General features: G+C 45.3%; 1 protein-coding gene across 3 annotated transcripts in view; it reads left to right on the top strand.

Moving 5' to 3' along the window:
- Positions 1-23,738, top strand: part of Clybl (citramalyl-CoA lyase) — a 297,384-nt gene that overhangs the window by 127,704 nt on the left and 145,942 nt on the right. The window contains exon 1 of one of the 3 annotated variants that reach the window (XM_045145802.1): positions 6,708-6,867. The exons of 1 other annotated variant lie outside the window; for it this stretch is intronic. In XM_045145802.1, the coding sequence (XP_045001737.1) occupies positions 6,752-6,867 (116 nt within the window). In that variant the 5' untranslated portion in view covers positions 6,708-6,751. Of the gene's footprint in view, positions 1-6,707; positions 6,868-6,956; positions 6,986-23,738 lie in introns of those variants that run through there. One more of the 3 variants, XM_045145804.1, reaches the window with a different exon arrangement.

Below are 23,738 nucleotides of genomic sequence, written 5' to 3'. Positions count from 1 at the left end.
TGAGCCAGGGCCTCCAGCCACTGCAGATGAACTCCAGACATGTGCGCCCCCTTGTGCATCTGGCTAACGTGGGGAATTAAGCCTTGAACTGGGGTCCTTAGGCTTCACAGGCAAGCACTTAACCACTAAGCCATTTCTCCAGCCCTTTATTTTATTTTATTTTATTTTATTTTATTTTATTTTTTTGGTTTTTAGAGGTACAGTCTCACTCTAGCCCAGGCTGACCTGGAATTTACTATGGAGTCTCAGGGTGGCCTTGAACTCACAGCAATCCTCTTACCTCTGCCTCCCGGGTCTGGGATTAAAGGCGTGCGCCACCACGCCCGGATCAGCCCTTTTTTTAAAAAAAAAAGTTTATTTATTTATATGCATGTGTGTATATAAGCACACCAAGATCTTTTGCTGCTTTAAATGGACGCCAGATGCTTTCACCTGGCTTTACGTGGGTGCTAGGGAATCGAGCCAGGGTGGCAGCCTTTGTAAGCAAGAACCTTTAACTGCTAATTCATCTCCCCAGCCCAATGTCTCCTTCCTTTGTCAGATTTTCATGCATTTCTAGTTCCCATCTCATTCCCAAATACCCTGTGGCCCATCTATGGTCTTCAGTGACTCTTGTGCATGGCGATTTCTTCTCTGTGGTTGGGATTCTGAGGTGTGACCAGCAGGGTTTGTTTTTGCCTGGTGGAGTTGGGTGTATATTCTCTCTAACTCTCTCTTTCTCAAGAAAATAAGTCTCTTTTTCATTTTAGTTTTTCTTTATGAGAGAGAAAGAGAGAGAGAATATCTCTGTGTCTCTGTGCCTTGGATGGTGCATATATACTTGGGTCACCGTTTTGTAGTTTTCTTCTGCAACCAAGACTCATTTGTTCTGTATTTGGAACAACTTTTCATTAGTATGTCTGTAACTTCTCACCATCCAGGTGTACATATTTCATCTCTGGGGCTAGAGAGATGGCTTAGCCGTTAAGGCATTTGCCTGTGAAACCAGAGGACCCAGGTTCAATTCCCCAGGACCCACATAAGCTAGATGCACAAGGGGACGCATGTGTTTGTTTGTAGTGGCTGGAGGCCCTGGCGTGCCCATTGTCTGTCTCTCTCTGCTTGCAAATAACTAAATAAAATTTAACAAAATGATCTCTGTACTTTTCCCATAACCTCATGGTTTCCATGACTCATACTAAAAGACTTCCTTATTTTTTAAAAAAAATTATTTATTTATGAGTAAAAGAGACTAAAAGAGACAGAGAAAGATGGGCATGCCAGGATCTCTTGCTGCTGCAAATGCTCTCCAGATGTATATGTCACTGTGCATCTGGCTTTAAGTGGGTATAGGGAGTAAATTTGTACCGGATTTGCAAGCCAGCATCTTTAACTGCTGAACCATCTCCCCAACCCCTTTGTTATTTTCACACTGATCATAAGCCAGGTAGGACTTAGGCCACCTTTCTGTTCCTTAGGGTCCCTCTTTTTCCAGTCTTTTGTGGATGGGATATTTTCTTCTTTTCTTTTTTTTTTAATGTGTTTTTTATTCTTTTAAATTTTATTTTATTTATGAGAGAGAGAGAGAGAGAGAGAGAGAGCACACCAGGGCCTTCAGCTACTGCAAACAAACTCCAGATGAATATACCACCTTGTGCTGGCGTACATGGGTCCTGGGGAATGGAACGTGGGTCCTTTGGCTTTGCAGGCAAGTGACTTAACCAGGATGGGGTATTTTCTTAAGGGGTCTAGTTTGGTCCAGTTTTCTCCTTACCTTGGATAGGCTTAAGTTCATGCTTTTTTTCTTTTTTCTTTTTTAATGCAAGAGAGAGCGAGAATGAGAGAAAATTTGCATACCAGGGCCTCCAGCCACAGCAATCGAACTCTAGATGCTTATGCCACCTAGTGCACATGTGCGACCTTGCGCACGGTGTCACCCCGTGCGTCTGGTTTACATGGCCCTGGAGAGTCGAACATAGGTCCTTAGGCTTTGTAGGCAAGTGTCTTAACCTTTAAGCCATCTCTTTAGCCCTATATTGATACCTTTTGTCTCAGGTGGGCATTGCTTTCTGTTCTTGTTTCCATGGCTGAGAGCCCTGTCAGGACACAGCATCAAGTCAGTGTTTCTCTCCAGCCCTGGAAGACCTGCTGTTTCCGGTAGTTGGGGGCTTCTGTTTCCTCTTTTAAGCTTAGCTACACATGAAAACTTGACCTTTTTTGTGGGGGGGGTTCGAGGTAGGGTCTCACTCTGGCCGAGGCTGACCTGGAATTCACTATGTAGTCTCAGGGTGGCCTTGAACTCATGGCGATCCTCCTACCTCTGCCTCCCGAGTGCTGGGATTAAAGGTGTGTGCCACCATGCCCGGCTTGAAAACTTGATTTTTAAAAAATATTTTATTTTTATTTGTTTACTTGAGAGAGAGAGAAAGAGAGAGAGAGAGAGAGAGAGAGAGAGAGAGAGGCAGATAGAGAATGGGTGCACCAGGGCCCCCAGCCACTGCTATCAGACTCCAGACGCTTGTGCCACCTTGTGCATCTAGCTTACATGTATCTTGGGGAACCAAACCCAGGGCCTTTGGCTTTGCAGGCAAGCACCTGAACCGCTAAGCCATCTCTCCAGCCCCAAAGACTTGATTTTTTATTTTATTTTATTTTTAATTTTTTAAAATTTTTATTTATTTATTTATTTGAGAGTGACAGACACAGAGAGAAAGACAGATAGAGGGGGAGAGACAGAATGGGCACGCCAGGGCTTCCAGCCTCTGCAAACGAACTCCAGACGCGTGCGCCCCCTTGTGCATCTGGCTAACGTGGGACCTGGGGAACCGAGCCTCGAACCGGGGTCCTTAGGCTTCACAGGCAAGCGCTTAACCGCTAAGCCATCTCTCCAGCCCTGATTTTTTATTTTTTTAAGTTAAGGACTGGGAGCATGGCTCAGCAGGAAAGAGTGCTTGTTGTGTAACCATGAAGACCTGAGGTCAATCTCCAGTAACCAAGTGAAACTCCAGGCCTTGGCTCTCATGTCTGTTGCTTTAGCACTGGAGACACGTACATCATTGAATCAGCCAATTGCCCTGAAGAAACAGGGAGCTCCAAGCTCAGTGGGAAACCCCATCGTGGGGAAATAAGTCTGAAGAGCAATAGAGGAGGATGCTGACAGCTTCGTCTGGTCTCTGCATGTGTGTGTGTGGGAGTTGAATGTATCTGTATACATACATGTATACACCACACTCACCAGAAACTTTCCAAAACTTATTTTGAACTGGGCGTGGCGGCGCATGCCTTTAATCCCAGCACTTGGGAGGCAGAGGTAGGAGGATCACTGAGTTTGAGGCTGCCCTGAGAGTACATAGTAAATTCCAGGTCAGCTTGAGCTAGAGTGAGACTCTGCCTTGAAACCCCCCACCCAAAAAAAACCCAACCAAACAAAAACAAAACTCCTATTTTAATTTTTACTTCAGATTATCCAGTAGTTCTTTTTTGTTTATTTTTATTTATCTATTTAAGAGAGAGGTACAGAAATAGGCAGGGAGAGAGAGAGAGAGGCCAGGGACTCCAGCCATTGCAAATGAACTCCATATGTGTGTGCCCCTTGTACAGCTGGCTCACGTGGATCCTGGGGAATCGAACCTGGGTTCTTTGGCTTTTTGCAGACAAGCGCACTAAGCCATCTCTCCAGCCCAGTATTTCTTTTTTAAACAGGAGTGGGTCTGCATACCTTAAGCCATATTCATCTTTCAGACCAGTATGATCACTGGTTCACATAAAATGCTTGGTGAATGAATGAATAAACAACAATTGAGGGCTGGAGAGATGGCTTAGCGGTTAAGCGCTTGCCTGTGAAGCCTAAGGACCCCGGTTCGAGGCTCGGTTCCCCAGGTCCCACGTTAGCCAGATGCACAAGGGGGCGCACGCGTCTGGAGTTCGTTTGCAGAGGCTGGAAGCCCTGGCGCACCCATTTTTTCTCTCTCCCTCTATCTGTCTTTCTCTCTGTGCCTGTCACTCTCAAATAAATAAAAAGTGAACAAAATAAAAAAAAAAAAACAATTGAACTTCCCACTTCTAGATGAGGATGGAATCTGTATTTCATGGAGCCATGCTTCCTGTCTCTCTGGGGATCCTTGAGCATACAGAATTTTACTTTTGCTTTTTTTTTTTGAGAAAGGGTCTTGCTATGTAAGCCCAGATTGGTCTCAAACCTGCCCCCCCCCTTTTTTTTTCTTTTTGATCTCATTCTAGCCCAGATTGACTGCAATTCACTATTCAGTCTCAGGGTAACCTCGAACTCATGGCTATCCTCCTGCCTCTGCCTCCTAGGTGCTGGGATCACGGGCATTTTTCATCACACTCAACTTACAGGCTTTATGTTCTAGAGCAATGGAAACCTTCCACAGCCCTGCCCCATGTGCTTTATGAAGGTGGGCTGTTGTCTGAGTTCCCGTACTGTGTGCCCATGGCGTCCTACAGCATCTCTCCCCAGAGGAAGGATTAAAGACTCGCAGAGAGCTGGACACTAGCCTGCTTACTTCCGCCTTCCTTGGCGTTTAAGAAAAGCCTTTGATGAGATATAGCCGCAGGCTTTGGTTTTACATTTTCCGTCAGCTACCTTGGTTATTGATGCCATGGTCTGTTTTAATTCACACTTCTCTGCTAATCAATTACAGCGCTTATCCATTAATCAGTCGTTCTGACAGGGTCAATAACTGCTTTTTTGGGTCTCCTGTGAGGCTGCAACGTCATCAAGCCAGGAATAAGATTCAGGAGCATGCTTTAAAACATGATATGACTTTCCCAGGCTGGTGGACTTCCGGAGCAATAAACATGTAGTGGGAATTTCATATGGTGGGGTTTTAATATATTTTCTCCCTGAACAGTTCATTAGCAGGGCTCAACATTCGTGAAGTGTGGACAGGTGTGCCTCTGTTTAAGAAAAACAGAAACATCAAAAGGTAAATTATTCCCATTACTTACCACTGACTACATTCACCTAAAAGTACTCTTAACTCACAGGCTTCCTTCGCTCATATTCAGTGTTTATAAACAATATTTTGGTTCCTGGCTTAAAGCCCAAATCTTTGGGTCAAATATCTTTATAATTACAATGTGAGACAAGAGGAAAATATCTTATAAATAATAGCTGATTTTCCTCATATAAATTTCTTGAGGCCCGTCTTTCACGTGGAATGATTTAAATTCTCTACCCACATTCCCATCCAAGTGGACACACATTTTCCATACCCCACATACACACATGTAAATCGTCACAGACATGAAATCTCTTCATTTTTTTTTTTTTTTTTGAAAGGGTAGGCGTGGAATGGTTTAACTGCAGAGTTAGTTTGCAAAGCTGGGTACGTAATGATGGTTCAGGTTTGGGTAGGTTTTCTTTTTCTTTTTTTTTTAAATGACAGATGTACCAACATTTAATTGTTTTTTTTATCAAGGGTGGAGAGAAAAGACAGTTGTGTAGATTTTTCAATTCTCCTACGTGTCACTTAGCTGTCCCCAGCATTGTGTGAGCGCCTTTCTCTCATCCCTTTGGCTTGCATGAGTTGTGTCATTCCCTCATGGGTAGGACTTTTGTTTTCTTTGTTTTTGCTGTACCTCAGAAGTCCATCTCTTCTTTCATCTCCTTCCCATTCATGCATGAGGGGACAGTTGTGTCCTGTTGCGGGGATGTTCCGCTGGGTTTCAAACAGTAGGGTTTCTTTTTATTCTCTTCTGAGCAGTACAATGGGGCTGAATGTCTGTTGCAGAACACGCACACTAATATGCCAGGTTATTTGGTTTCTAAGAAGTCAATAAAAATACTACGTTGAGGCTCCGTCCTTGGCTTCCTCTCCCCTCGCTCCTGGCTTGCTTTCCTTCATTCAGTTCTTAAGTCTGCTTGTTTGTCCCTCATTGGAAAATATAATCTTCCGTATTAAACCGAAATGTGGAATCAACAAACACTTAGAGAAAAAAAACAAAACAAAACAAAACTGTTTCTGGCCGAGGAGAAGGTTCACACTAGGCAGCCTGTACCTCCCCTATAAGAGCCCCAAAAGAGCTGCCAGAGCTAATGAATGGCAGCTACCGGCTTGGAGCCGGAAAAAGAATGGACCCCGAGTTAGTCTTGGCCAAACTTTCTGGTTTAAGACAGCAGCTCATGCCTGCATGCCGAGGAGTGTGCACCCTGGAAATTTCGCTCAGATTATCTCGCTCAATTCTCGTTTGGGGCGGGGGAGGAGTACTAAGTCATAAACACAAGTCTCCAAGGCCAAGCACAGCAGCAAAAGGTTAAAGACATAAAAATCTTGTGACGTCTCAAGACCCTCGGTTCTCATATTCAGGAACAATCTTCAAAAATCCCCCTTAATGAGGTCATAAAAGAAAAAAAAACACGGAACAAGTGTTCCTTGTGCACCTCACTGGGGCGTGTCGTTGGGGTCACTAGCCACCAGTACCCTATTTGAAAAGGGATTGGGGTAGCTCAATCAAGCATTGCTTTAAGAGAGAGACTTTGATTAATTCCTTCTCTTTTTCTTTTGTGCAACAGATAATTTCAGTAAATTTGTGATACTTTCTTCTTAGCCACCGCCCGAGGCTTAAAGTTGGGGGTGCTTCCCGCTGAGCTGAGCCTGCTTGGCTAGGGTGAAGAGGAGTGAATGTCGAATGTCGCAGACAGCGCTCTAATCCTTGACAAGCGAGGCTGGTCTTTAAACATGACTCTTATGTGGCATCTGGACTTGGAAGGGAAAAAGCCAGCTGACAGGCTACAGGCAGAAACAAAATGGTAATCATAATTGATAAGAGAAGCAAAGACCCAGGAATGAGTGAGATGGTGGTTTTTCCCGCTGGGATTGTTTTTCTTAAAAGATTCTTGGACCTGCCTTTTGCTCAGCCTGGGTAAGTTTCTGGGGAGGCTTTGAAGGGAAAGTGAGGGCTGACGATGTGACCATGTGAGCTTTCACTGGGGGCTGTGGTGAAAGCCGAAGCCGGGGCCCCCCGGGATGGGCAGGAGCAGGTAGGAGACCGGAATCGATCGTCATTTGTTTTCTTGTATTTACCAACTTTTTTTGTTTGTTGAGAGTCTGTCAGAGAGATGAAGGGGCATTCTGAAGAGAGCCCATGGGGAATGTTAACTCGCGTTGTTTGATCTAAAGGATGGTCAGGGGATAAAGTGCTTAGTTTAAAAACTTAGTCACACCTATTGTGTTTTCAAAGGTGATGCTAGAAACGTGTATGTTTATCTATCGCGAATGCAAAGGTCTTATTTGGTAAACCGTACTGCTTAGGTGCTTTGAAAAGTTGGATTTGAGGTTTTGATGGACCGGAACGGCTCCCGGGGAGGCATTGTGGCAGCTGTGTGAATCTCCCTTCATTTTCGGTTTACCCCCTGGTTACACTAGATCTGGGCTTAGGGCTGTAGTTTTCTGCCCTGTTAATCCAGCCACTGCACATGCGCGTGAAGGCAACAGGTTAACGGTCCTGATTGAAGAGGCCGGTTTTAGCTTGGATGCCTAACATTCCTTCTTTTCCATTTGAACCATGTTTTCAATTGAAAGCTGAGACATTAGGTTGGGGTCCCCCCCCATTGATGTATTCATCAGATAGGTTTATGTTAAGATTTCAGAATTAGTTTTCGAGTATGTGTCCATCATAATTGCTACTACACTGCTAAAAGCTTAATAGCTGATCATAACTTTTACAATTTTATTATTTTAGAATTTATGAGATATTGGATTTTTGGTGATTTTTTTGGAAGTTTTTCCAGATTAAGCATTTATCAATTTCAACTTATTAAACGCTTTTTTTAAATGCAAGGTTCTCCATTGTCATACCATTGTCATGATTCCCAGTGTAATTGCTATTTTTTTAATCTTAATTTTTTTTTTTTTTTTGAGGTAAATTCTCATTGTAGTCTAGGCTGACCTGGGATCATGTGGTCCCAGGCTTGCCTTCGAACTCACAGTGATCCTCCTACTTCTGCCTCCCGAGTGCTGGGACTAAAGGTGTGTGCCCCCATGCCCAGAATTGTAATTGCTTCTTGATTTACATTTAGAAGGATAATTAAAAAATAGTGGAGACCCCCAAGTATCCTAGTATCGGGTAATCAGCATTATGTCCCTTGTAGGTTGGACATATTCATCCAACAGCCATGTCTTTAAACTGATGACTTGAGCCTTACCCTAGTTCTTGGGAAGCTAGCTAAATGTGTGGTGTGACTGATAAACTTCTCAAGACTGAAGACGAGAGAGATTCAGGGAGGCACAGTATCATGTGACAGAGATACAGTTGGTCACTTTTTTCTTTTCCTGGAAAGGGAAAGGTTAGCAGCTCAGGTTCCAAGTGAGACTTCAGTCCCTAATATGGCCTGGTCTGCAGCTCCAGCCCCCACCACTGTGTATTCCTGAGACATTGTTTTCTTCCCTTCCCTTCCCTTCTTCCTCCTCCTTCCTGCTTTCTTTTCTTTGCTTTTTCTCTTTCCTTTTGAGGTATGGTCTTGCTCTAGCCCAGGCTGACCTGGAATTCACTATGTAATCTGAGGCTGGCCTCGGAACTCACAGTGATCCTCCTACCTCTGCCTCCCCTGTGCTGGGATTAAAGGTATGCTTCCTTGGTCAGTGGTTTTTCTGTGCCCTCAAAAGAGGTACAAGGGTGTACAATTCAGAGCTTTATTCCTGCAGAAGTGCCTCAAAGACTTTAGGACTTGGGGAAGGAACCTGCCTCATTTATTTATGTGAAGTATAATTGCAGGCTTTCTTTTGTGGGGCCCAGGACCTGCTAGGCAAAGCGCTTTACTGCCGAGCTACATCCCCAGCCCTTCCCGATACTTTTATTTTTATTTATTTATTTATTTGGTTTTTCGAGGTAAGGTCTCACTCTGGTCCAGGCTGACCTGGAATTCACTATGTAGTCTCAGGGTGGCCTCAAACTCACAGTGACTCTCCTACCTCTGCCTCCCAAGTGCTGGGATTAAAGGCGTGCGCCACCACGCCCAGCTCTGGCTGATATTTTTAATACTTCCTCCAGCAGATTTCTGTTTTCATTTCCAAATATTTATTTTGCATGATGATTGTTGAGAAGAAAGAAGTCCCTTTCCACTGAGCCAGCTGCCGCCTGTCTTCCGGTTTCTGGGTGTTTTTTCGGATAAAGGAGGGAAGAGTGGAAGGACTTTCCCTAACACTAGAGGATTACGCTTTTCTGGTCATTTTGTCTCTGATATTAAGTGGGAAATGGAATTGATACGCATTTCACTCTGCGTCCAGTAAACCATTTTCTTTCTTTTTCTGTTGACAAATTCCATAATTGTAAACAATATCCCATAGTAATTCCCTCCTTTCCCCCACTTTCCCCTTTGAACCTCCACTCTCCATCATATCCCCTCCCCCTCTCAATCGGTCTGTCTTTTATTTTGATGTCATCATCTTTTCCTCCCGTTATGACGGTCGTGTGTAGGTAGCGTCGGGCACTGTGAGGTCATGGATATCCAGGCCCCAGTAAACCATTTTCACATCAGATCTGGGATCCAGGCAGTAGCTGGCAAAGGAGCCATTTCCTTGGCAGACATACAAGCAAGATGTCTGGGGTACCTTCTCTCTCCCATGCGCAGGAACTGTTAGCCGAAGAAAGTCATCTTTTCTTCTTTTGATTTTTTTCTTTTCTTCTTTTTTTGCAATTTCTTTTTATGAGAGAATGGGGAGGGGGAGAATTGATGTGCCAGGGCCTCCAGCCCCTGCCATTGATGCATGTACTACCTTGTGTTGCTTGCATCACCTGTGTGTCTGGCTTATGTGGGACCTGGAGAGTCGAGCATGGGTCCTTGGGCTTTGCAGGCAAGTGCCTTAACTGCTAAGCCATCTCTCCAACCCTCTTCTTTTAATTTTTTTTTTGTTTGTTTTGTTTTTCTGAGGTTGGGTTTCACTCTAGCCCAGGCTGACCTGGAATTCACTCTGTCTTCTCAGGGTGGCCTTGAACTCACAGCAATCCACCTACCTCTGCCTCTTAACTTCTTTTTTTTTTTTTTTTTTTGAGGCAAGATCTCACTCTGTAGGCCAGGCTGGCCTCAAAGTCATAGGAATCCTCCTGTCTTGGATTCCCAAATGCTGACATTACAAGTGTGAGCCATCATACTTAGACAACTCTCTCTCTCTCTCCCCTTCCTTCCTTCTTTCTTTCTTTCCTTCCTTTCTCTCTCTCTCTTTCTTTCTTCCTTTCTTTCTTCTGTTTCAGAGATAGGTCTCTCTGGCCCAGGCTGGCCTCAAACTCACAGTGATCCTCCTACTTCTGCCTCCTCTGAGGGCTGGGATTAAAGGTGTGTGCCACCGTGCCCAGCCAACTGTCTTTCTATCTCAGGGTAGATGTCAATCAAGGAATGGCATCCTTTGGTCCCTTCTATTTACAGAGGGTATCAGTATTAACATTGCAGTTCCCTTCATGCTTCCTTCCAGGAGTTTTATAATGTGTTGTCTAAACCTCGTTCAGTAGGAGTTGGGTCAGTCTCGATACCTGATGTAAATTTATCTGGTTTTTATTCTATTTAAAACATTTGTTCCTTCTGCTTTGGGATGTTGCAAACACCTTTCTGCACCATTGTGCTCTGAAAGCGCCATCAGGCCTTGCTAGGGGAGACAGAGAAAGCCGAATGCTAAGGGCCAGCAAAAAAAAAAAAAAAAAACCAAAAAAAAAAAACCAAAAAACCATCTTCCAGTATGGTGCAGGATGAAAGGCTGTGTTAAAAGGTTCCTCTCATCTTAAGCTGGGAACAAGCAACCCTGAGAAGAATGCTGTGGACTCCTTTGTCTTTTATAAGTGTGAACTCTAAAGCGGGGAGAGGTGTCTTTGTGTGCTGTGATATGCTTGACACATTGTTGGTGACCATCAAATGTACTCAGCCATTTATATGGAGATAATGTATATGTGATCTGAGCCAAAAGACCCTCTGCTTACAGGTCAACTAGTAAAGCCTTTCTTCAGCAGCCTTTTGGATTGGGCCCCTTTGTTGACCACCTGTTTGAATATCAGTCAAGCTTAGGGGAAAGAGGGCAGGCGACGGTGGGCGATGGTTGTCGTAAGTGCGTCTCCGTGATCTGGTTCCGTCAGGTCAGTAAGCTTTGTGCCTTTGGACGCACGGAGTACCTAAGGGCGGGTATCTTCCTGGTTTGATGGGCTTCAGAACTTCATATTGAGGGAGGTGGGCAGGAGCATACATCGTCCCTGTCTGCACTCCTGAAGGGACCAAAGAAAGTGCAGCTGACTGTTGGCAAGACACTCTGGAGTCACTGAAAAAGAAAAAACAAAACAAGACAAAACAAAAACCCTTTTCTTTGTCTATCAACTAGCAAAGTGTGCTTTTCTTCTGTTGATCACATTCAGGAGGAAGGGAGGCTTACTTTCAGCCCACACCACGTGTTTCCCCTGTGTCACTGTCCTGGCTTTCCAAGGCCACCCCCGCTGCTTCTGTGGTCAGTGCTGGGCTCCGCCTGGTTAGCGCCTGTCCCCAGGCCAGCTGCTGGTGGTACGGTTTCTCACCATGTGCTTCTCAACTAGACCACACAGAGGGTGGACCACGCAGCCCAGGTCTTCCCCACATTGGGAGCTTCTGGGGGTCTCTTTGCCTTCCCTCTGTGAGCACCCAGGAGCCCCGGTCTATGGTCTCCCATGAGACCCACCTGGCTAACGTCTAAATGACACCACCGTGTTTCCACTTTGCACTAGCCTCTCAGGAGCTGGCTCCTGGGTTCCTAAGTGAGACCTGTTCCTTAGTTCTCCATTGGAGGCTGAGGCGATGGAAAAGTTTGACACAAGGTTGCAGAAAAAGGATTTTGGGGCAAGGTGTGTGTGTGTGTGTGTGTGTGTGTGTGTGTGTTTGGAGATGGGATCTCAAGTAGTCCAGCCTGGTTTTGAACTCCTGATTCTCCGGCCTCCAACCTCCTAAGGGTGGGATTATTTTTGGCTTTGGGTTTCTATAGTCTTTTCTTTGGGAACTCTTGACTTTGTTAAGGGTGTGTTTGTTTTCCTTTTCTTTTTCTAGTGCTAGGGACGAAACCCAGAGTGTGCGACTCTATATAAACACTATATCTGTATCTAAGTCAACAGCCCTCTTTTCACTTTTTTTTCGGGGGGGGGGTGGTTTGAGGTAGGGTCACCTGGAATTCACTATGGAGTCTCAGGGTGGCCTCAAACTCACGGTGATTCTCCTACTTCTGCCTCCTGAGTGCTGGGATTAAAGGAGTACCTTACCACATCTGGTTTTCTTTTTACTTCTTAAAAAAAAAAATCTATTATGCCAGGCGTGGTGGTGCACGCCTTTAATCCCAGCACTCGGGAGGCAGAGGTAGGTGGATCACTGTGACTTCGAGGCCACCCTGAGACTCCATAGTGAATGCCAGGTCAGCCCGGGATAGAGTGAGACCCTACCGTGAAAAACCAAAAAGAAAAAAAAAAAACAAAAACAAAAACTATTTACTTATTTGCGTGCGTGCGTGTCCATGTGTGCGCACACACCAGGGTCTCTTGCCACTTCGAACAATACTAGGTGTTCGTTTACACCACTTTGCTGTGTGTAGCTTTTTATGGGTGTTGAGGAGTTGAATGCGGCCTGGTAGGCTTTGCAACCAGGTTCCTTTAACTGTTGAGCCTAGACCCACTACAGTTAGTTTTAAGACCGGATCTCACTAAGTTGTCTAGGCTGGTCTTGAATGCGTTCCGTAGCCTAGACTTCCTTGAGCTGGTAAAGCCTCCTGTTCAATCCTCCCAAGTAACTGAGATCATAGGCCTGTGCTACCAGAATTTTTTTTGTATTTGTGTTCCAGAACTTTTGGTTTCTAGCCGGGTGTGGTGGCACACACCTTCAATCTCAGCATTTGGGAGGTAGAGGGAGGAGGATCACTGTGAGTTTGAGGCCACCCTGAGACTACATAGTGAATTCCAGCTCTCTCTGGGCTAGAGCAAAACCCTACCTTGAAAAAACCAAAACAAACAAACAAACAAACAAAAAGAACCTTAGTTTCTAGGTATGCTGAGCTTTATCCCTATTCTTTGTTTACATTTATTTTTCTTTTAATTATTTTTATTTGTTTATTTAAGAGAGACAGACAGAAGGAGGGTGTGGGGAGAATGGGCACACCAGGGCCTCCAGACACTACAGATGAACTCCAGACACATGCATCACCTTGTGCATCTGGCTGATATGGGTACTGGGGAATTGAACCTGGGTCCTTAGGCTTCACAGGAAAGCACCTTAACCGCTAAGCCATCTCTTTAGCCCCCTTGTTTACATTTCCTTTTTCCATTTTTGGGCTGTAATAGGCTCTCTATACACTCTTGTACCTTCCATACCCAAGTGTTTCAAAGATTTCAACATTGTCAGTCAGCATGTTAAAGGTACTTACTTTCTTTTTCTTTGTTTGCTTTTCAGGGAGAAACCTGTTTACTGTGTGTTTAAGTTACGTGTATAGGAAGACTATGATAATGTGATAGAATCACTGTGGCAATTGTGCTGTCTTGGTTTGCCGGGGATTAACCCTAGGGCCGTGCCCATGCTAGGCAAGGGCTCTGGGAACCCCAGCTGATCTTGCTGTCTTAAAGCCCTAGTGGTTCCTGACCTCAGGGAGCTTCTCATAAACTGAAGGAATTTTACATATCTGAAGAGGGATCTGGGGAAGTGCTTAGGGGTAAAAGTGTTTGTGCACAAGCCTGAGAGCCAGAGTTCAGATCCCCATAATTGGAAGGATGCAAGTTGCACTAACACACACATCAGTTATCCCATCCATCATACCCATGGCATTGGGAGGTGGAGTCAGGAGAAATCCCAAGCTAGGGGGCCACCTAGTCTGATGTTTGCAGCTGCAAAACAAGAGACCCTGTGTCAAACAAGGTGGGTATCAAGGAATGACACCCCATGGCTTAGCGGTCAAGGTGCTAGCCTGTGAAGCCTGAGGACCCAGGTCCAATTCTCCCATCCCATGTAAGCCAGATGCACAAGGTGGCACATGCGTCTGGAGTTCATTTGCAGAGGCCCTGGCGTGCCCATTCTCTCTCTCTTTTTATCCCTCTCTCTGTCTCTAATAAATCAAAATAAAAAAAAAATCTTTAAGGGCTGGAGAGATGGCGTAGCGGTTAAGCGCTTGCCTGTGAAGCCTAAGGACCCCGGTTCGAGGCTCGGTTCCCCAGGTCCCACATTAGCCAGATGCACAAGGGGGTGCACGCGTCTGGAGTTCGTTTGCAGAGGCTGGAAGCCCTGGTGCGCCCATCTCTCTCTCTCCCTGTCTTTCTCTCTGTGTCTGTCGCTCTCAAAAAAAAAAAAAAAAAAAATCTTTAAAAAAAGTTCATTTGCAGTGGCTAGAAGCCCTAGAGAACCTATTCTCTTCTCTCTCTCTCTCCCTCCTATCTCTCTTTCTCTTTCAGGTAAATAAATAAGTAATTTTTAAATCCAAAATAGAAAGCTGGAGAAATGGCTTAGTGGTTAAGGCACTTGCCTGCAAAGCCAAAGGACCTGGGTTCGATTCCCCAGGACCCACATAAGCCAGATACACATGGTGGTGCATGTGTCTGGAATTTGTTTGCAGTGGCTGGAAGCCCTGTACTCATTCTCTCTCTCTCTCTCTCACTCTGCCTCTTTTCCTTTCTCAAATAAATAAATTAAAATTACAAATTCAAAAAGAATGCCGGGCTTGGTGGCGCACGCCTTTAATCCCAGCACTCGGGAGGCAGAGGTAGGAGGATTGCCGTGAGTTGGAGGCCACCCTGGGACTCCATAGTGAATTCTAGGTCAGCGTGGGCTAGAGTGAGACCTTACCTCAAAAAAAAAAAAAATCAAAAATAAAAAAATAGATAAATAAAAATTAAAAAAGAAAGAAAGAAAGGGAGAGAGAGAGAAAGGAAGAAAAAGTTATAATTCCTGGGATGCTGACTTCACCACTGAGAGGAATATATTTGGGGCTGGAGAAATGGTTTAGTGGGTAAACGCTTGCCTGTGAAGCCTAAGGACCGGGTTCGAGGCTCGGTTCCCCAGGTCCCACGTTAGCCAGATGCACAAGGGGGCGCACGCGTCTGGAGTTCGTTTGCAGTGGCTGGAAGCCCTGGCGCGCCCATTCTCTCTCTCTCCCTCTATCTGTCTTTCTCTCTGTGTCTGTCGCTCTCAAATAAATAAATAAATAAATAAATAATAATAATAATAATAATGATAATAAAATTTAAAAAAAGAGAGGAATATATTTGTCCAAACTTCTAGCAGGGTTGGAGGTTTAGCTCAGCTGGTAGAGCACCTGCCTAGCATACATGAGGCCCTGGGTTTGGTCCCCAGCACCACATAAACCACACTAGCACAGGCCTATGATTACAGTTGGTGGAGGCAGGAAGAACAGGAGTTCAAGGTCATTCTGAGATACATAGGGAGTTCCAGGTCAGCCTGATATACTGCAGACCTTGCCTCAAAAACAAAACAAGACAAAACAAAAACAAAAACAAAATTGTGCCGGTAGTCCGAGAGAGGGCTGGAGATACTGGAGGGACCCTCCCTGTTTTAATTTGTAAAACTCATTTCATTTTGTTATCAAAATGCTGCCTGCGCTCTCTCCTTCTGTTGATTTTCTTTCCCTTTCCCTTGGGGAGCTGTCCCTGTATGCCTGTCCCCCCAGGGTGGGTGTCTACTTCCTGAAGGCATATGCTAGACGGGTGGAGGACCAGCTCACGACTGATGTGGCTACCAGTTGGCTCATTTGGAGAATGTGGCCCCTGCCCTCAAAAGAACTGCTTCGTTGGGCACACGTGAGAAAACGGTGTGCACAGCACCATTCTGTTCGCTCTGAGCAATTTGAGCTAGTGTGTGGCCTAACACTGGAACTCGAATTTAATTCACAGTGGTGAGGACGCTGTCCCTCTAACGTCCACTTTACAAGAAAGGGTGGAAATCTGTACAGCTTCTGCCTCCCATTCTGATTTTGGTGGCCTTGTGACTTCCCTGCCCTGTGATTATTATTTTTTTTGATTGGAATGTCACCCCAAATCTTTCACCAGATGTTGTCTGATCACCCTTCAAGGAAAGAAGAAAATTATAATGGGTGTTTTGAATGTCCTCGACTTTTATTTTGTTCAGACTCAAAGGGAACAAGGCAAAGAGGTTACAATCTTTTTCTTCCATCTGAGTAAGCATGAAGACCTACGATCCTTAATCTGTTAAAAAGAAAAATAACCCTGGCCTGTTTGTGGGATTTCTGATTCATTTCTTTTATCCTGGTTCCTGCTCTGCATTTCTGTAGTCAAATGTGCCCGGACTTCTGTGCAAGTTCACCTCCCCTCCCCTCCCCTCCCTTCCTCTCCCCTCCCCTCCCCTCTGATCACACAAAGAGCTCGGAGCCCACAAAGGCCTGAGTTTCTGGGTTTTTGTATTTTAAAGGATGAAATACTTGCTATACTTAGAAACACAAAGCTAATCCGCGAGAACTTGTCCCCTAAAGAAATTTATTGGCATCAGGGTAGGAGAGATAAGGAAAGGTAGGGATTCAAGAGTTTAAAACATCCAACATATAACAGAGGAAAATGTGGCCCACACCAAACTGAGATTTGACTTCAATTTGTGCTACAAACTAGTAGCTGTGGCAGTGACTTCAAACCTTGCGGGTTAGCAAGGGAGTCAGGGTCCTGCAAGCTTGTATTGTTAAGGATGTCTCTTTAGGTAGTGACGGGGCCCTCCATATCCTGACCATTCTGTGGCCATGGTAGTGACTGGGGGCTTCTGTCTCTCCTCTCTCTGAAACACCAGGATGTTTGGATCTATAGCTAAATCAGGGTCCAAGCGCTGTATCTGTCCCCAGCCTATTTCTGTATAACGCCCTGTTGCAGTCAGCCTCCAGTGGCTGGGCAGAACCTTCAAAGCAGGACCAGTTTCTAGGGCGGGGTTTATTGAAGCTTACAGGTGGAGGGGAAGTTCCCTAAAGGCAGAAGAAGCTGGCCTGCTTTCACAGGTCCATGCAGAGAGAGAGAGAGAGAGAGAACACCTCCACCATCCTCACAAGCAAGCGCACTTCTAGAACTCAGGCAAGGCTCCAGCACTTTGCATATCTTTAGCTGGAGATTCCAGATCCACCCCCACACTTTAGAGCTGGACCCTAGGATCTGCCCATGGTGACCCCTCCTCCAGCCAGGCCACTGGAGATGTCAAACTTTACTAAAACTCTGGGGGGGAATAGCCATTCAAACCCACATGCCCCATCTAACAATGTTTTGTTTCCTCCTCAGATAAATAAGTTAATAAAGGGACATTACCATATATATATATATATATGTTTTAGTTTTAGTTTTAGTTTATTCGAGGTAGGGTCTCACCAGCTCAGACTGACCTGGAATTCACTATATAGTCTCAGGGTAGCGAACTCATGGCAATTCTCCTACCTCTGCCTCCCATAATATATTTTATTTATTTATTTGAGTGAGAGAAAGAGGTAAAAAGAGAGAAAGAGAGAGGGAGAGAATGGGCATGCCAGGACCTCCAGCCACTGCAAATGAACTCCAGATGCATGTGCCCCCCCCCCCCGTCCTGTACATCTGGCTTAAGTGGGTCCTGGAGAATCAAACCGGGATCCTTTGGCTTTGCAGGCAAACACCTTAACCACTAAGCCAGCCCCAGGACATTACCTTCAAAAATATTTATTTATTTGCAAGCAGGGAGAGATAGAAGAGAGACAGAGAGAACGGGTATGCCAGGGTCTCCAGTGACTGCAAACAGACTCCAGATGCATGTTCCACTTGGTACATCTGGTTTTATCTGGGTACTGGGGAATCCAACTCAGGTCATTATGCTTTGTGGGCAAGTGTCTGAACCATTGAGCCATCTCTCCAGCCCAACTTCTGAATTTAATTGAGCAAACACTACCTTTTCCCTAAAAGAAGATTCTTACTTTTCTCATTGCATTACCAAAATATTGTATTCAACTTTATTTTGAATTTTATCATCACCATCATCATCATCATCATCATCATCAACAACAACAACAACAAATCTGTGGAAATTTGGATTAACTGTTGTTATACAAATACTTCCATAATACCCCACATTCTTCTTTATTTTATTATTTATTTATTTATTTGAAAGTGACAAAGAGAGAGAGAGAGAGAGAGAGAGGGAGAGAGAGAGAGAGAGAGGGAGGGAGGGAGGCAGATAGAGAGAGACATTGAGTGCGCCAGGGCTTCCAGCCACTGCAAACGAACTCCAGACTTGTGCACCCCCTTGTGCATCTGGCTAACTTGGGTCCTGGGGAATCGAGCCTTGAACCGGGGTCTTCAGGCTTCACAGGCAAGCGCTTAACCACTAAGCCATCTCTCCAGCCCTCTACATTCTTCTTTCAGTCCATGACGGCTAAAATAATTCCTGCTTGCTCTTTCAGGTAAAAGTTTGCTAAGTCTTGTTCTAAACTGCGATAGATAGTGACCTTTTTTACATTATTTATTATCCAATGCCCTAATTTCCTTATTTAAGTGAAATCTTCCTGGTTAACATGGATGAAAGTCGGTGTGCATTGTTTCATCAATACCCTAAGAAAATTCATATCAGTTGTTGAATGTGGTAGAACCTAGTCAGTAGCTGCCTGTTAGAAAATTTAGATTTTACAAGAAAATATAGTTGTATTCCTATAATATGCCTGTTTCATAGAATTATTAGAAAGGCTAAGTGAGATAACAAAGCACTGAATGTTAAAAAATTTTTACCAGTGAGAATTTAGATTTTTTAAAATATATCCTTAGGGGCTGGAGAGATGGCTTAGCGGTTAAGCACTTGCCTGTGAAGCCTAAGGACCCCGATTCAAGGCTCAATTCCCCAGGACCCATGTTAGCCAGATGCACAAGGGGGCGCACGCGTCTGGAGTTCGTTTGTAGTGGCTGGAGGCCCTGGCGCGCCCCTTCTCTCTCCCTCTCTCTGCCTCTTTCTCTCTGTGTCACTCTCAAATAAATAAAATAAACATATATATATCTCCTTGGGGTTGATAGATGGCTTAGTGGTTAAGGCATTTGCCTGCAAAGCCAAAGGACTTTGGTTGGATTCCCCAGGACCCAGGTAAGCTGGATGCACAGGGGGCAAATGAATCTGGAGTTCCTTTGCAGTGGCTGGAGGTCCTGGTGCGTCCATTCTCTCTCTCCCTTTCTCTGCTCTGTCTCTCTCATAAATAAAGTAGAGTTTTAAAAAAAAAAGATTATGAAAGAATATAACCTGGGCTGGAGAGATGGCTTAGTGGTTAAGAGCTTGTCTGGGAAGCCCAAAGACCCCAGTTTGAGGACCAATTCCCCAGGACCCACGTTAGCCAGATGCACAAGGTGGCGCATGCATCTGGAGTTCTCTATCTGCCTCTTTCTCTCTGTCTGCCACTTTCAAATAAGTAAATAAAATAATTTTTTTAAAAAGTATATCCTTGGGCTGGAGAGATGGCTTAGCGGTTAAGCACTTGCCTGTGAAGCCTAAGGACCTCGGTTCGAGGCTCGGTTCCCCAGGTCCCACGTTAGCCAGATGCACAAGGGGGCGCATGCATCTGGAGTTCGTTTGCAGAGGCTGGAAGCCCTGGCGCGCCCATTCTCTCTCTCTCCCTCTATCTGTCTTTCTCTCTCTGTCTGTTGCTCTCAAATAAATAAATAAAAAATTAAAAAAAAAAAAGAGTGTGGGGACTTTTGAAAAAGCCTTTAAAAAAAAAAAAAAGTATATCCTTTTTCATTTATGTGAGAGAGAGAGAATGGGCACGCCAGGGCCTCCAGCCGCTGCAAAGGAACTCCAGATGCGGGCGCCCCCTTGTGCATCTGGCTTACCTGGGTCCTGGGGAATGGAACTGAAGTCTGGCTAATGTGGGTCCTGGGGAATCTATTTTAGCTAAATACTTAGATTTTCCTGATTTCTAAAGTAGTTTTTAGCTGAGTGTGGTGGCGCACGCCTTTAATCCCAGCACTCAGGAGGCAGAGGTAGGGGATCACCATGAGTTTGGGGCCTGCCTGAGACTCCACCATGAATTCCAGGTCAACCAGGGCTGGAGTGAGTCCCTACCTCAAAAAGGGGGAGGAGGGGCTGGAGAGATGGCTTAGCGGTTAAGCACTTGCCTGTGAAGCCTAAGGACCCCGGTTCGAGGCTTGGTTCCCCAGGACCCACGTTAGCCAGATGCACAAGGGGGCGCACGCGTCTGGAGTTCGTTTGCAGTGGCTGGAAGCCCTGGCACGCCCATTCTCAATCTCTCTCTCTCTCTCTCTCTCTCTCTCTGTCTCTTTCTCTGTCACTCTCAAATAAATACATGAACAAAAAAAAAAAAAAATTTTAAAAAAAAAAGGGGGGAGGAGGCTGGAAAGATGGCTTAGAGGTTAAAGGTGCTTGCCTAGGAAGTCTAAGGACCTAGGTTCCATTCCCCAGAACCTACATAAGCCAGATGCACATGGCGGTACATGTGTCTGGAGTTTGTTTGCAGGGGCTAGAAGCCCTGGTGCGCCCATTCTCTCTCTCTAATAAATAAATAAAAATTTAAAAGGCAAAAAAAAAAAAAAAGAGAGAGAGAGAGAGAGTCGTTTTTACTACATAAACAAATCTGATCAAAAGGGGGAAAAAGAAGAAAAAAGCTGTTTTTGTTGTTGTTGCGGCCGAAAGTTTTAGGATATGGGGTGTTACTGTTTGGCTAAACATTCAGTGTTTATACCTGTGAATTCCCCACGTGCAGAAAATCAACAGATAGGCCTGAGGTGTGAGTGACATTTGCAGAGAAAGGACCTATGGTGCTAATTGAGATGAAAGTGATGCCCCCACCTGGGTTCTTCACCCAGCAGCTGCCACCAGGCTTTTTCTTTTTTCTTTCTCTCTCTCTCTTTTTTTTTCTCTCTAGAATTTGTTCTTCCCCCTCCAAGACCTCCTACTCACAGTCACCACCTCAGAGAGGCGGTTTCCGAAGCCCCACCCCCACCCAGCCTCCCTCCAGCTGAATAAACCTCTCCTGCCCCCTAGGCTGCCCCCCCCCCCCCGTTTTTCCCACCCTCCTTTAACCCTTCCATAGCCTCAGTTCTTGGCTTCTGGGCCCAGTGCTACTTGTTGAAGCAGCTGAAGGCTGGATACAAATTTGTCTAACATTCAAATCAAAGGCCCAGGGCTGGAGGGACGGCTTAGCGGTTAAGGGGTTCGCCTGCAAAGCTAAAGGATCCCGGTTCGATTCTCCAGGACCCATGTAAGCCAGATGCACAAGGGGGCGCCTGTGTCTGGAGTTCGCTTGCAGGAGGGCCCTGGCGTGCCCATTCTCTCCCTCTTTCCCTGCCTTTTTCTCTCTCTCTCTCTAAAAAAAACAACAACAACAAAAAAAACCCAAAAACCTAAATTGCCGGGTGTGGTGGCACATGCCTTTAATCCCAGCACTGGGGAGGCAGTGAGTTCGAGGCCACCCTGAGACTACACAGTGAATTCCAGGTTAGCCTCGGCTAGAGTGATACCCTACCTTGAAAAACCAAATAAAACAAAATAACAATAATAATACTTAATAAATAAATAAAATAATTAAATAAATATATTTTAAAAATCAATGTACAGCAAGACCTTTTTTGAAAGTCCTTTAGATCTAGACAGATATACATAGCTATCGGCATAGAGGTAATCAGTTTGTGAATGTGTGTGTGTGGGCATGCATGTGGAGGTCAGGGGACAACCTTGGAGTGTCATTCTTGCCTTCCACTTTGTTTGTCAGGGTCTCTCTTATTGTCTGCTGTCATGAATGCCAGGCTAGCTGGCCTGTGAGCGTCATGGGAATTCTCCTGACTCCACCTTCCATTTTCATACGTAGGTTGGGATCACAGGATGTGAGTTGTAGGGATCTAGACTCTGTTTGGTAGACTGCCACAGCAAATGCTTTACATACTGAGCCAGCTCCCTAGCCTGAGCTGAAAATAAAATAAAATAAAATTCTTTTTTTGGAAAAGCCTAGGTTTATGTGTAATTAATTGGTCCTAGCAGTTCAGTTCTGAAGCACTTGCTGTAGACTTTCCTGTCTGCAGCGTGGGCCACTCAACCCTGAAGTACTTTTTCTGACCCCTGGCAGGTGTGTTTTCCAGATGCGCTTGGCGCCATCTCTGTAGCTGGCAGAGGCCTTCAGGCTGAGTGGGGAGTGTGGTCTCAACGTTAGTCCCCCCCCCCCCCTCCCCGTTACACTGTGCTGGGCTGGGGATGGATCCCGGGGCCTCTGCGCTGCAGAGCAGCCTTGAGCACCCCTGAGCCCAGCCCCCTTCCACTTCATTGAGTCACACAAGCCCATTTTCATATCTGATTCATGCGCAGCGTTTGAGATTCAGGTCGGTTAAGGAACACAGTGGTGACCATCACCAACTCCAAGACTTCTAGATTCCAGTGCCCAGACCGTGAACCCCTTTCCCCCTTACCTTACCCTTCACTTCCTCTACAGCAGGGCTCAGGACCCCCGATTCCCACCCAGAGCACAGACTTGAAGAGTCATGTGGACAAGGATGATATTTATTACTATTTCTCTGGCCTTCTGAACTCAAGATAAACTAAGCTCTCTGAATTGTGTCCCTGTCCACATTCCTGGTCCCTTTGAAACCAGAGCAGAGTCATGACAGCTCAGAAGTGGCCGTGCTCTAAACTGAAGGTGATGGCCAGTGCACAGTCCACCATTTCTTACATTTTGAATGTGTTTCTGCATACTTCTAAGCCTTTCTTCTTCTTTTTTTATTTTTGGTGGCTTGTGTGGAATTCCATTTGAGTAAAATCCGTGCAGTGCTGCAACTTTCAGGCAATGAGAAACGGGCTTCATGGTAATTGAGAATGAAGTTAAGGAAGAAAATGTTATTGTTAATCAAGGACTTAATTGCCTCTGGGACATTTTCAATAAATGCCATGCAGTACTTAAGGAGCGATGCCCTGTAAGTGAGATGCAAAAATTCTTTAATTAAACCATCATGGGTATTCCCTGATTGAAATATCCCCCTTTATCTTAATAGTTAAACCTTCATGATTCATGTAACAACTCAATCAGGGATGGAGTGAATTAAAGGCTCCGTGAAAGAACAAATCAATTGTCTAAAACTGAAGCCATTTATGGGATTGCCTTCTTCGTATCAGCCAGAGCACGTTTTTGTGTTTCATTGTCTTAAGTAAGCCATGTTCCAGCCTGCGGGGGACAGATTGTGACCATGACATAGTGAGAGGAATTTGTCTGAAAAATGGAACAAATGCTAGGATTTCCTGGCATGGTGGCACATGCCTTTAATCCCAGCACTCGGGAGGCAGAGGTAGGAGGATCGCTGTGAGTTCGAGGCCACCCTGAGAATGCAGAGTGAATTCCAGGTCAGCCTGGGCTAGAATGAGACCCTACCTCAAAAAAAAAAAAAAAAAAGGAAGTGGTTCCTCTCCAGATGATGATCAAGACAGTTGTCATGACAACTACCCAGGTAGGAGGTGTTACGTCATTCGGCTGGTCCACAAACCAGAGCACAGCCAAGCAGGAAGTCTTGCGCTTACTGTTGCAAACTCAAGCTGGAGTAATGAAGTTCAGCAGAGGGACTGGGGACATAGGTCAGTTCGTGAAGTGTTTGCCTTACAAGCGTGAGATCCTTGAGAGCCCCACTTCCATCCCCAGAACCCATATAAAAAGGCAGTAATGGCTGGAGGGATGGCTTAGTGGTTAAGGCATTTGCCTGCAAAGCCAAAGGACCCAGGTTTGATTCTCCAGGACCCACGTAAGCCAGATGCACAAGGGGGCGCACGCATCTGGAATTTGTTTGCAGTGGCTGGAGACCCTGGTGCACCCATTCTCTCT

Source organism: Jaculus jaculus, chromosome 3, assembly GCF_020740685.1.
Source record: "Jaculus jaculus isolate mJacJac1 chromosome 3, mJacJac1.mat.Y.cur, whole genome shotgun sequence".
Taxonomy (NCBI): domain Eukaryota; kingdom Metazoa; phylum Chordata; class Mammalia; order Rodentia; family Dipodidae; genus Jaculus; species Jaculus jaculus.
This window is presented reverse-complemented; position numbering and strand designations above follow the sequence as displayed.